The following is a 13,522-nucleotide window of genomic DNA, read 5'->3' on the forward strand; positions in this document are numbered from 1 at the left end:
CTAATTATTGAAGCATCTTTTAACTGAGTCCCCTTGAGGTTTACCAGAAATCCTCCCACATGCTTTTTTTTAAAAAAACGTGTACAACAGACAAAATTCAGTGAGAATGGTTCACAAGACGGATGAGGTATCACTTATTCACATATCAAGGACACAGTGTTATGCTCCGTCTGAGGGACACAAAAGAGGTTACCAACAGTGCTCCCATCAATTCCCTGTAAAAGCACTCATTCACACAGAGACCCTTACAGTCCATCCACAGACATCCACTCACAAGGGTTAAAGCACAGTCACACCAAGACATTCACTCAGACAACTCCATTTTTTAGGGCAATTCTTCCAAGGTGATTTGATAAAGCTAGTGAGTGGATAAGCTGCCAAACATCCTCAGAATAACAAGTGCTCCAGCTCAGAGGCTCTTTCGCTTTGATGTTTTTGCCTCAAACCGGGTTTTATGCTGACAGCAGATGCTGACTGAAGTATAATTTACCGCTCCTCTTCAGGTGTTTAAACTCAGATCCACCCTGAGTTTAACTTGTGTCCAGTATAGCCTTTAACGAGCTAGAGGAATAATCAATTACCACATGGTAGAAATCGCAGGGTGGAGAGAGTGTGTTGCTCTTGTTTACATGCATTTGTTCACTTTTCCGTGTTCTTATTGAGAATTATCTTTCAGCTGGTTGCAAATATACTGATTGTGAATTGAATCATTCGCTAAGAGATGGTATTAAGATTATTATTCACAAAGTATTCACAACACTAGTTATAACTATATTCTAAGGCTCTTTTTAAGAAAAAAAAAAAGTCAAATTTATTTTGGTGTGTGTGAGATTCAGAAAATGTAGTAATCTTCAACATCAGACATCCTGATCTTGTCTTTATTATCAAGTGCATCAGGATTGCCAATATTACCAGGGGTGTTATCACCACCTTTATGGTGATTTGATCTAATTTATTTTAGTTATCATCTCAATTCTATTTTACAGACAGAGCCTCCCTCTGTGCTGTCATCAATTCTAGTTTTTATCATAGGATAACGAGGAACAGAAAGAACATGGAGACCTGTTTCAATAAACTACTTTTAAATGATTTTGTCATATAACTTTCCCACACACTCATTTTGACTGTCCTGATCCAAACTTCCTGCACATTTTTTTCCTCTCTGAGCTGTTTCATCTCTCTTTGACTTTAGCCGACCCTGATGATTAGCTCAGCTGGTAGGCAGATGGTGGGTGGAGAGCCGAGTGAACCACACCGTCACCAACTTTGGGGCTCAACAATGAGCTCGAGGGCGAGGATTATAATGCCGAGCCAGCAGGGGAAATGTGTGAGTGGTGAATATTGAGTACAATAGAGCAAACATTGGGTACGCATATGACAAGAAAGGAAATTTTCAGTGAGACAAGGAGTTTGAGTTAGGCAGGGAAATGAAGGAACCGTTGCATTGAGAAATCACGGGGGGAAGAGGGAGGGACTGATATGTGGTGGGAGTTTAGTTCTGGCTAGGACCCTGGGCTTTCTTTCTATTTTTTAAAGTGAGGGGGGACTCCTCTCTCAGGTCTTCTGGGCTGATGATGGACTGCTGACACTTTATCCCTCAACATCTCGCAGCGCACTTCTGGAAAATGGTGGCCAGGAGGGCCATTCCCTCTGCCACCTGCAGTACATTTAGGGCAACTGTGTTCCCATTGTCAATGCTGCCCTTTGTCCCACCCTCAGGCTCCTGTGCTATGAGGCCTCAGCCTTGGGAGCTTCTTTCTGTCCATTCTGTAGAGTTGGAGAATCTGACGTCTTCACTGTCTTCCGAGGAGGACTCACTGGTTCACCGGCGAGCTCATGTAGCGATGGCTCCTTATACATAGCAACTGTGTGACAAAGATATAGCTGTTTGATTAACAGAGATAACTGAGCAAAGAAATGTGCTAAAGCAATGAATAGGCACAAACCTTCTATAACTTTAGGCAGGAAATGTGCAGCTCCCTTGGTCTTCTTTACGCGGTTCCCCTTCATGATCTGACCATCACGGTTGATACCAATATACCAGGAGCGACCAGACTGAGTCTGGCGGTAGAGCATGGATGAGTACGTAACGTAGTAGTTCTCAAACACACTCTCCTTGAACTTACACTCAGGAGTGAAGTGCTCCTGAAAGGAAACATTGGAAAGGGGAAGATGTGCATTCATATTAGCAAACAAAGCATGATAAGAAAATGAGAGTGCAAATGTCGTGAGAAAACTGCAAAATTTCTCTTTGAAGATGAACTCTGGTGCATGTAATCACACAGTTTAAAAAAAAAAAAGCATGGGCACATACAGTGATGTACATTAAATAGGTGGCTGCAATCCTGAGGGAGAGGATTGATAGAATTCTACGTGGACGTGTGTTGCTTTGAAAGCATGGACATTGTGGTCTTTTGTCAGCAGCAAGAAAGGGATGCAAAGTATATGTGAAACATAGCATTAACATCTCTGCTAAACATAACACATTAACAAAGGAAGAAAGCAGAGAGTGTAAAACACTTACACCAATACAATTACAAATTCACTGTTTATTCATATATTATACTTACACATAAATAACTAAATCTGACTTGATCAAATTTAGAGGCATGCTAATTTCAGTCTAAAATATTAAAGATCTTCAATACCAGTCGAGGTAACAAAATAACTTTGTAGACTCACCATTTCTGCATATATATGTCCACATTATTTTTGCTGTTAAATATGTTCAACCAGTGACCAAATAAATCTGCTGAAATTACATTGCTTACTATAGAATGTCTTTTGGGGATGTCATATTCAAAGCTAGACAGCAACTAATGATAAATCCTAATATTTGATTTAATATGTTTCTTCCATTACATTTTTTTTTACCAAACAATGCAACAAAAAAAACCAACAAAGATATTCAGCGATAATTTGCTAAGAAACCACAGACCAGCATTTAAGAAGCGAAAACTGTTCCATATTTTTGACATTTACGTTTGATAAATTACTTGCATTTAGTTACCAAAGCTGTTGCCAATTTCATTTCAATGATTAAGCTAATCAATAAAATTAATTCTAAAGTGTCCTTGATTCACCTTGGTTTAGATTGTAATGTACCTTTTATCAAGTACCTTTGGACAAAAGCCAAATGAATAAATTATGATGTAAATTACTTAAACTGAAATGGCAGACAGTGTAAAAGCAGGGTGTTCATCAAGGGAGAGGAAGAAAAATTAACACACTCAGACAAGTCTTATATTTAGAGTTTTATACAGGTCGTTCTTGAAATAAAACTCACCTATTCTCTGTTTGATTAAAAAAAGATGAATTAATATTAATTAAAAAAAAAACATGCTTCAGAGGTGGGAAGCTTAAACTCTTTTATTCTTGCTTTTCCTTTACTATTAACAGCTAATTCTCATCAGCCATTATATAATTCAATTAACTAAGGAAAACAAATGCCTACTGTTTTACGTCCCAACAAGGCAATCTGTTCTATAATTTATTTCCCAGTCAGAAAATGAAAATTCGGAATATCTATTTTTTTTTTTACCTTAAACTTGTCATCCTTAAACTTATTTTTTACTGGTATATTCATAGGCCAGCTTATAGTTATGGTCATTTTAAGAACCTTAGCCAGCTCAACACAAGACTCTTGGTGATTTTGTGCCTAAAAGAGGGATTGGTACCGGCTATCTGTTGTTGAACTGTAGACTCGGGAAATCTAAGTATTTGAGAGTAAAGTAATACATTTTCTATCAATTTGGTGTGTGATAGCCTGACTTTTGTTTGTCTGTGTGTGCTAGTATGAGCTCTCAAGTTATTTCCTGTATGATCTCTCATATGGTTATGGTAATGTGCTTCAAGGGCTGTTGAGTGCTAACGGTCTAAAAAAAGGCAGATCCTACGGAACACAGGTGGAGTAAAGTGAGTGTATTGCTCCCCTGCCTTAACTGCTCTTAAAAGGGGTCAAATTCATGCAAGAAAAAAGAGCTCTTGTACCTAATCTATGTTTTTGACCAAAGCATGTCAAAGACATTTCACCAAAGCCTCAGACAGTCATGTCAGCTTGTGAAATATGTCTCCATTAAGACTTACAAACTAAACACTTCATTAAGTAAACTAAAAAGACACTACATTTAAAAGCACTTTTTAGACTGGGTGTGCAATCAAAGTTCAATCCATCTGATATAGACCGTCTTTATCCTATTCAGGGCGGGAGCTGTAGTATATGCAAGCTGCCATTTGGTAAAAGGCAGTTTACATCCCCGACAGGTCATCAATCCATCACGTGATTAAATTACATGGGCAGCATGCATGGTCACACCCATGGCCGCCCACAATCAAAGTTAACATGAGTTAAAATCTGTCTTCCTGTAGTGCTCCAAAGAAAACAATGTCTGTAATATAGGCCACTCATCTTCTGTCAGTTGTCTGTAACTGGCTAAATCTGAATAGACAGAATAAAACCAAATTAAAAGAACTTGGACCAAATCCAGCAATTGAGCCAGTCATTGTACATGATCATGTTCCAGCAGCACTTTCCCTCCCTCTCTGCCCTCAATATAAAGACTACTGAGCCCTGCATAATGTTGGCTGGTGAAACTAACCAATAGGGACAGATATACATCTCTCTTAGTCTCCATCAGGGTCTCGACAGGGTCCTCCCCCTGTCAGGGAGCAAAGCCAATCTGCTGAATTGATTAAGTGAGCGCAGCAGGGCAGAATTGGCTGAGTGCAGATTTTCTCTGAGACTTTGACGACAGAAGAAGGCCAAAAGATCAAAGCCTGAAATGGACAAGCTTTAATATAGAGCCAGAGGGAGATTGAGAAGGTGTGGGAGACCTCCAGTTTCACACTTATCACAGATCATCACCTTTCTCCTTCACAGGGGGGCATCCTTCTTGTGCTGAGAAGGCATTACGAGACTTTGTGCCCCCTCGCCAGGCTCGTATCACTACTGTCTTCCCTCTGTATAAAAATAAACCCCTACCTTTAACCCAACAAACACCACCACTGCCCCTACGTTGCAAATCTATTTAAAGATCCCCTAACAGGTTTGATATCCTCTGCAGTGCTAACACAGAGGATGGGATCGATAGATGATCCTCTTCATTCATTATTAATCAGGCCAGAGAGAAAGAGGGGTGGGAAGTACGGAAGACGGAGACAGAAAGGAGAGCAGAGGTTCACTTGGAGAGGACAGAGAGGTTGCTTGGTGATAAAGTAGATCAGGAAAAAAGAGAAATGGAGACACTTGCTTCTCTCCCAGGACCAAAAGCTGGAACGCTGGCCTGACAAGGGCTTAAGTCAAAACATCCCAGGATCTGACACCCATGTCCTTCTTGAAAGAGAAGCCATCAGTCCAGCAAAACACCCTTCAGCTCAACCTCTGAAATGACTCAGTGAAAACCCCTCTCCCAAGTCATCCTCTAGTTACCCTTCATAATCACTCCTCTGAAATTAGTCTAATGATAGAATCCACATCTGCAATATTTCATTCAAGTGGTCTCCTTTGGGCTAACAAGAGAGAGAAAAAAAAAAACATTTTGTGAGTACAGATATGACAACGAAATAATTCTTCTTTGATAATACGGGATGCCCTTATTTACAATATAACCCAAACCACCAGATTTCCCAGCGCAGATGAACAATTGCTGACGGTGTGTTGCAAATTTTGAAGATGAGGGATGAGGGAATATCTCCATCTAAATAATGGGCACTTCGACTGAGAATGAATGAAAACCTTTATCTTCAACCATGACTTGTTGAGAAATGTGGGTAAGCGACAGTATTCTGTTCTGTGTCCCTCAGGCCAAATATGAATTTGAATGACAGCAGATGAGAAAGGTAATATGTAGTGTCCGTGTCGAGAATCCCTAAGATAGGAAGAACCTTCTTAAGATGCGGAGTGTCATCTCGACCCACCCTGCCCACACACACCACCTCCCCCTTCATCCTCCGCCTTGTGTCTGATTACATCTATTCTGCTTCAGGAAGCTTTACTCTCTGTGCCACCATACACTGCAAGTGCACTAAACAAAAACAGTGAAGTACTAATATAATACACTCACAAGGCAGAGCTCCCTAAATCTAACTAACACCTTGCTCTAATATCGCCCTAATGTTGCTCTCAGTCGAAGAAATTTACTCGGACTTTTGTGCTATATCTTGTTTACTTTCATTTCATGATGCCTGTGCCAGCATGGATTTGGAGCTAATACCCCTAAAATGTAGCTCTTTTTCTGGAATTCAAACCATTTTTCAGCACCATGATGTACAATTATATGCAGTGCCTTATGTAGACAGCAGGGGTCACAGGCTTTCTGCATCTATTGACCATCCCATCAGCTTCCAGAACAGTCTGAGTTGCAGTGAAATCTGCCCAGCTGCAGTAATACCACCACATTCCCGTTGCACTGTGTTACTGCTGCAGCGACCCGTTCGCATGACGTGAAACGTAAAGCTCATTCACAGCGATCCTCTGTTACACACACACACACACACACACACACACACACACACACACACACACACACACACACACACACACACACACACACACACGTGCACAATCTGTGCTGTGTGAGTGTTTCCAGGGAGGGAAAACACTAGAAGGGCATGTTCTTGATGTTGTTGTTGTTGAGCCAGATGTAGAGGCACAATGACATGCCACGTTACATAAGTCAGTGGGGCATAGATGTGCTTATTAAAAGGAGTTTACAGTGGATGAGACTGGCAGCTATCACTGTCCAGCACCACACATGTAAAGCCTGCTCCCATTGCTCTAATATAGGCATCTAATGTTTGCATCACAAGAGCAGACTGGATGATAATGTGACTCATGGCTCTGCAGTGCTGATTGACAGCTAAAGGCCCCTGTCAATACATTGCTGACAGTAGCTGACATTTCTGCTGCCTATCAAAAATTCCTGATCTCTAAAATTTTTTGGACATGGAGAACACTGACTGATGGATATCATAAGCGGTTTCATATCTTAGCGGACAGCAAGAACTACTTTCCAATGCACCCCTAAAGAATTTTTAAAGGAAAGCTTTGGTACAATATAGAGCCTGGCTTTGCGTTCTCTGACTGCTCTTAAGTGGCTCCCCTGCAAATAGTCTTTCTTTATCCTTAGCTCTCTGCTCTTCTTCTCTTTTGTCTCACTCAGGCCAATTATTCTCTCTGCTACTTTTTCTAATGTCCACATTTTCTCTTGCTCCCCTGTGATAGAAGTGATTATATCTAGCAGCTGGCGTTGTCCTGCATCTCAATAATCCTCCCATGATAAGCACAGAAAGGACATTTCTTCATCAATACTTCTCAAGCTTATTCACTTTATTAAGAGACTTTTTTTAATGGAACCTGATACAAGACCTGTTTGATTCTTATGTTTATCTCACTGTTTAATGAAGACAAGGCAGTGGTGCAGATGGTTAATACTGCCTAGAGTTGAACCTGATGGTCAACTTTGGTCTTCCTCTGAGCATGTTCTTTCCTGACAAAACACATACATGTCGATGTTTGTGTATGTCCATGTAGAATATTCAATTGGCACAGAAATCATCATAGTCCTTTTGTTTTTCCTCATATTTTTAATTTGTTTTCCCGGTATTCTCCCCTCCCCATGTGCCTCTGTTAGTTTCCTCTTATTTACTGTCTTGTATTGTTGTTGTTCTTACATTCCACCTTTGTCTTGTTGTTGTTCTTTGAACTCCTTTTTTCCATTTCCATTCGTGTCTTAACCTGTTGCACTACATTACTTCATCCTCAGTATTTGGCTTCATATTCTTTGGACCATCTTTCTCTTTGGCAATGCATTTTTTTCCCCCGACTCTCCAAAGTTTCTTTAGAGTTTGGTTTCCTTTGAATTACCATAAATTGCATCAGCTTTCAAATAAAGATGGCTTATTCTTTCTTGTACCTGCCTGCCTATGTGTGTCTGCACTGTAGTTCCTCTTTAAACTAATAGAAACAATTTCTTAAATACATGCTTGTCAATGGTCATGGGGGTATTTTCAGAGCATATACCCCTTATTCCATTTCCCAAATTGCACACACTCGATTCCTCCACCCGACTCCTCTCCTCGCGGTTTTGTCCCTCCCACAAGAATTGTGAGCAGAGGATGTGAGGACAGACATGCTAAGAGAGGAGTCGAGGTAACAGGCATTTAACCAAATGAGACGCCCGTGCGTCAGAGCGTCATTTTAAACTGATGTCACTAAAATCTGATGTGTGACACAGCTGCATCATCTAACCATTTTTATATTGCAGTCTTGCGCTTTATTCAATTTTCTCTGCCAGATGAACATTAAATCTGTTTGTGACAAAGTAGATATTTACTTTTAATTTGGTTTTAAAGTGTAGGATTAATGTGCCATGCTCTCTTCAGACGTCACAAGTGACGAAAAAACTTGCATTCCTGCTTTTAACTCCTCTGGCAAGCCTCCTCTCTCATCGATCCTCTCTCTTCTTAGTACATTATAGGAATTGAGACGTCCTTCAAAATTTCTGGCCTTGAATGTTTCCAGGTCTAAGGCAGGAGGATGGAGGGTACACTAGGCAGAGATTACAGAAATGAGATGAGCCTCTTGATTATAAAATGAGGCAGGAATAAGCTAAGCTCTATTTTTGTATCAGGTCTAGCCGTTTTCAGTTGTCACCTGCAGGTAGTGTGGCTGAGATTAATGCTTGAGTCAAGGCAAAGGTTAATTTACTTTGCTTGTGACAGAGCCAGTCTCACAACATGACCACTGTATTTGTGAATCGGGTGCATGGAAAAGTTTCCCTGCAATCATTCAGAGAGAAAGAAAACGGCAGAATAATCATCAAGAACATCCAAGAACTTTCATGTTTGGAGGAGATGGATGGATGACCCAAATACAGGCACGACTCAGGAGGAGCCAGACAAAGAAATGAAATGGCTTCCTTTTTTTCCTTTCTTTTTCTTTTTAAAGAACGGGATTCCAAAAAGCACAAGATCTAAAACAAATGTGAACTCCGGAAGAGTCCTAAACAGAAAACCCCAAAAATAGACTGCGCTCAGTCTGCACACTACAAAAAAGAGATTTTCAAAAAATACAATCAAATAAAGACGAAACCAACAAAACCAGAAGACCTTAACAAAAGCTTACTGTGAAGAAGAAGGAAACATGATTTCAAAAGCACGTAGTCAAGAATACAGAGTATGAAAAACAAGATCAACACATTATTATTATAACATATGGCACAATAATATATTCAATGGAAATCGAAAAGACAAGGTCAGCACTAAAAAACCCAAAACGTTTAACATAAACACGAAGACAAGCAAATAGCCAGAAGGAAGCCACCAATCCCTCCTCCAGTCACCGCAGCACTTAATGGTGGCACAGATTAACTTATTTTTCATAAAGGAGAAATAAGCTGTGCCCCTTTCATGTAATGTTTTTCCATGCTTCAGTTAAAAAGAAAAAAAACGTATATCAGCTGCACAGTAAAGACATACTGTGGCATTGTGAAGTCAAGCATGCATAATAATACACAAGAGTACAGCTGTTCTGATGTTCGTCGCCAAAAAAAAGTATTGTAGCTGTGTGTGTGTGAGGAAATTCTTAGAAAGAGGTCAATGTGGGATGCAATACAGCTACTGACTATTCCTAAGGAAGCCCCTGCTTTTTTCCTCTGTTCTCAGTCGTAGGCACCAAAGTCTAACTCACATTAGTCAGGTACTCAGAAGAAAATAGAAATGTCGTACATGCATGCCATGTTTCAATATTTAACTCTTACATGCACAGATGCTCTCACTTGCATTCTATGTTTTTACATACATTTTCCATTCCCACACTTCCAACAGTGAGCTGCATTTACTGTCATCAGAGAGCTCTCCCCTCTCTGACACATATGATTTTCTTTGTGCAAGCAATCTGCTCAAAATATATCTTCTTGCTGATATTAAAATTCAAGTTGTATAACAAATGAGTGCATAGTTGATTAAATATTGCATCAAGCAAGAAAGGCAACACTGGTTGATAAATCATCTGACAAAGACAATCCAACTCATTACAGCAAACAGTGTGAAGCTATTTTGCTTTTAGAGTCTAGTCACTGCTGCCAATATAACATCATTCAAAACGTGCAGCAATGTCTTATGCAGAAATGGTTGCTGCAGTAAGGTACGCAATGTCAGCATTTTCAGTCACATGTTATCAACCATGTGGCCATGGTTAAGTGATTTGACACTAATTATGTGTATCAGTGTCATGGGTGCTGTCCAGACTACTGATCAGACAACATTTTCTGACTCTAATGCTTTCCAAGGTGCTGATGGGGACCAGTCAGCCCTGAGAGAGTCACCACCTGCTGAGATCCACTTCAAAGACCTTTTGCATAATGTCAAGTGTTGTGCCCTAAATTAGACTCTAGTGCTGGACACGATACTGATTTGTCTGCACAGTGCAACCAGCGCTGCTGGATTATGTGTTTCCTCAACCAACATGCACTACCCATATTCCATTAGTCTTTAAAAATGCTTAAATATGCTTATGATAAAGTGTACATATAAGTATATCAGAGACTGCATAGCTGATCTTAAACCAGTAATACTTTAACCATTTTATCCTGAAAAGAGAGGGACATTAAACTGAAGTCTAACTGACAGTCAGCTGAACCTCTAAATCCAAAGTGACAGCAGATGATAAAGCCTTGATCGGTATTCTCACTCTAAAATTGTGTCAGTGATGTGAACAGGCCATAACTTCTCTTCAAGACAGATGTGAGTACCAAACACTGAGACTAAACTTGACTTAACTGCTGTCAGTCAGAACATTAAAAACCATGTGCCTAATATTCTTCCCTCATGACACCAGAACAGCTCCGATCCTTCGAGGCATGGACACTCAACCTTAGTCTGAAAACGTTTTTTTTTTTTTTTTTTTCGGAGAGAAGCACAGGAACAATAAATACATGAATAAATGAATTAATTAAATAAGGTGGAACAATAAGACTTAAGGTTTAAAAGACAATTGTTTAGACCAAAAAACAAAATAGAGAACAAAGAACAGAAACATTTTAAGTGATGGTGTGTGGTATGGATGGATGGGGGATGTGTTGTGTGGAGGTGAAGCTCTATTTAACCAGATAATGTCCTCATGATTAAATATTTGATAATGTATAATAATATATACAGCAACAAATGTTACCATACTAGCAACAGTGATAGTACTAGTGAGAAAAGAGACTTTATGTGGGTGATTATACGGTACATTTTAGTGTCAAATATAAAGTTCTAACAGCAGAACATCACATTGAAACAAGATTATCTATGTTACTTGTTAAACCTGTTTTAAAATTGTGGCTGATATCTTAACTAAGATCTAAACTTGAATGCTAGAATTATGATCAAAAGTCAGAACAAACATGCATCTATTTAGATTTTTTACTGAAATGGAATCACAGCAACATATTATGTTATCCAAAGGGGGCTTTTTTTTCTGTAGTTGACTGATCCGTAGGGCAAGCTTACCGAGGTATAGAGGTATCCTTCGCTATTCATAGCGAGGTACAACCCTGTTTTCGTCCCCTGAATTGCCACAATCCGCAGTCCCACCGGAATTAAGTTGAACTGTGCTAAATCAGGGAATAAAGTAGGAGAGAAAGTGAGCATGACAAAGAGAGAGGCAAATAAGAAAAAGTCAGAAGCTTGAGAAATCTGAAGCACTGTATAGCAACACATTCTGTTTCATTGTTGCAGCCTAAATGGTTCCAGTCCCTGCTGCATGCAATAGTTCTCATAAGCCCAAATGATGCAACCTCTTAGAGTTCATTTTTATGGAAACATTACACCTTGTTACGTTCAGTGTGTGCTTTAAACTGCCTCTAAACATGGATAATAAAAAAAAAAACAAGGGAGGTACAGCTTCTGGGTTGATTAAACTACTATTAACAATAATGTCTCCCCAGGAAATAATTTATGCAAGTTGAGGGCCTGAGTTTTATAAATCAACTGCTGAAAAATAATAGCAATGGTGATATAAAGAGAACATTGTATTTCATTTTTTTCTTTGCTGAAGGACAGGTTCAACACTCATCTCAGCCATGGCAAAGTCTGTTTTTGTGGTTTCATAACTTTCCTATAGTGAGTTGCAGATACGATCAGAGTCAGCTTCTGGGATCTTATCATTTCTATACTAGAGTGAGGAAACAGTAAATTGCTGAAGATTGACATGATGTTCCTTCCAACTTATAGACAAAAATAACTGCTAATTTAGGCAAATATGACAGGTGAGCTGACAAAATCCTAACTTTTTCCAGAATTCCTCAGCCTCGGCGTCCCTGTAGCATGGCCTGGCACCTGCCGTGATTCTTTTTAGTTAAGTATGCACATTGCAGCATTAACATTGCCAGAATTGGAGATTTGGCTCCAAATGAGGGCCGGAGCTGTTCAGTTCTTCATATGATGGTTAAAATTGTAGGTGTAACCTGAATTTGGTACTTTGCATGTATTCAATTCCTGTAAATGTGGGTTATGGGTAAACGTAATAAACAGGGTAAAAACAAACACACAGACTCTAGATAGAAAAAGAAAACGGGCACACTCACAAAATGAGCTGCTTTCATCTTTTGTGCTGCCAATGGTGCCATCAGGCTGCATCTGCAGGTAGTATCCATGTTGACTGTACAGCCGGGTAACAATGCCTTTCAACTGTGGCTCTGCAAGAGATCACAGTAAAATAACATCACGTTAGAAGGATTCTGAAAGCAAGAAAATGACATTCACTAATTCATAGAACCTGAAAAGGGCACAAGTTACAGATATCAGTTTTAATAAAGACACAGAGAAGTTGGACCGTTTAATAATCAAACGGTAGACATAAAATTTTCTAAATTCTTGCAATTTCATCATCTACAATATAGTACGCATATTTTTTTTTTAATTGTAGAGCACAATAAACAGAATATCTCAATATTAAGAGTGCATATGTTTCTTTGGATTCTCTGCACTCTTGATGTTGAGATATTCTGTTTATTGAATGTTCCTGATTATTTTTTTATCCATTTGGTGGCACTGCAATAAAAGCAGACGTGGTTCTGCAGAGGAAATCAGTCAACACATGTTGTTGCTACATTCATAAATCCTTTAAAAGCTATACAATATATGAAAAAGTGTGTACATAAACAAGATCCACAAATATCACCACCTTATCTGGGCCAACGTTTATTTAAGATTTACATCAATTGAATTGAATTAGACTAGAATAAAACTTGATCAATCCCTAAAGTGAAATTATGTGGCTAAAGTACAAATTAATTATGAAAAACAAATAAATAAATAAATAATATATAAAAACTGCCATGAATGCATTGAGTTGTTGTGAATGTATTTTGGCAAGGCCTGAACTGATAACATCACATGCAGCACTGGCAGGTAATACATGTGAACTCTCTGTAGCCAGAACATTTAGAAAAAATTAGGGGTGCACAGATGCACTTTCTCAGTACCATGTGCAGGATTACAACTGGATTTCTGTTTTGTCCATTCCATTTTGCCAGTG

At 39.2% G+C, this 13,522-nt stretch overlaps 1 protein-coding gene across 1 annotated transcript in view; it reads right to left on the reverse strand.

Annotated features, from left to right (window-relative positions):
• Window positions 1-832: 832 nt before the first annotated feature.
• fgf11b (fibroblast growth factor 11b) overlaps window positions 833-13,522 on the reverse strand; it is a 41,042-nt gene continuing 28,352 nt past the window's right edge. The window contains exons 2-5 of the mRNA XM_075486310.1: window positions 12,570-12,680; window positions 11,494-11,597; window positions 1,947-2,145; window positions 833-1,865 (exon numbers count right to left, since the gene is read on the reverse strand). Coding sequence (XP_075342425.1) covers window positions 1,729-1,865; window positions 1,947-2,145; window positions 11,494-11,597; window positions 12,570-12,680 — 551 coding nt within the window. The 3' untranslated portion in view covers window positions 833-1,728. The remainder of the gene's footprint in view (window positions 1,866-1,946; window positions 2,146-11,493; window positions 11,598-12,569; window positions 12,681-13,522) is intronic.

This window comes from Odontesthes bonariensis, chromosome 16 (assembly GCF_027942865.1).
Source record: "Odontesthes bonariensis isolate fOdoBon6 chromosome 16, fOdoBon6.hap1, whole genome shotgun sequence".
NCBI lineage: Eukaryota > Metazoa > Chordata > Actinopteri > Atheriniformes > Atherinopsidae > Odontesthes > Odontesthes bonariensis.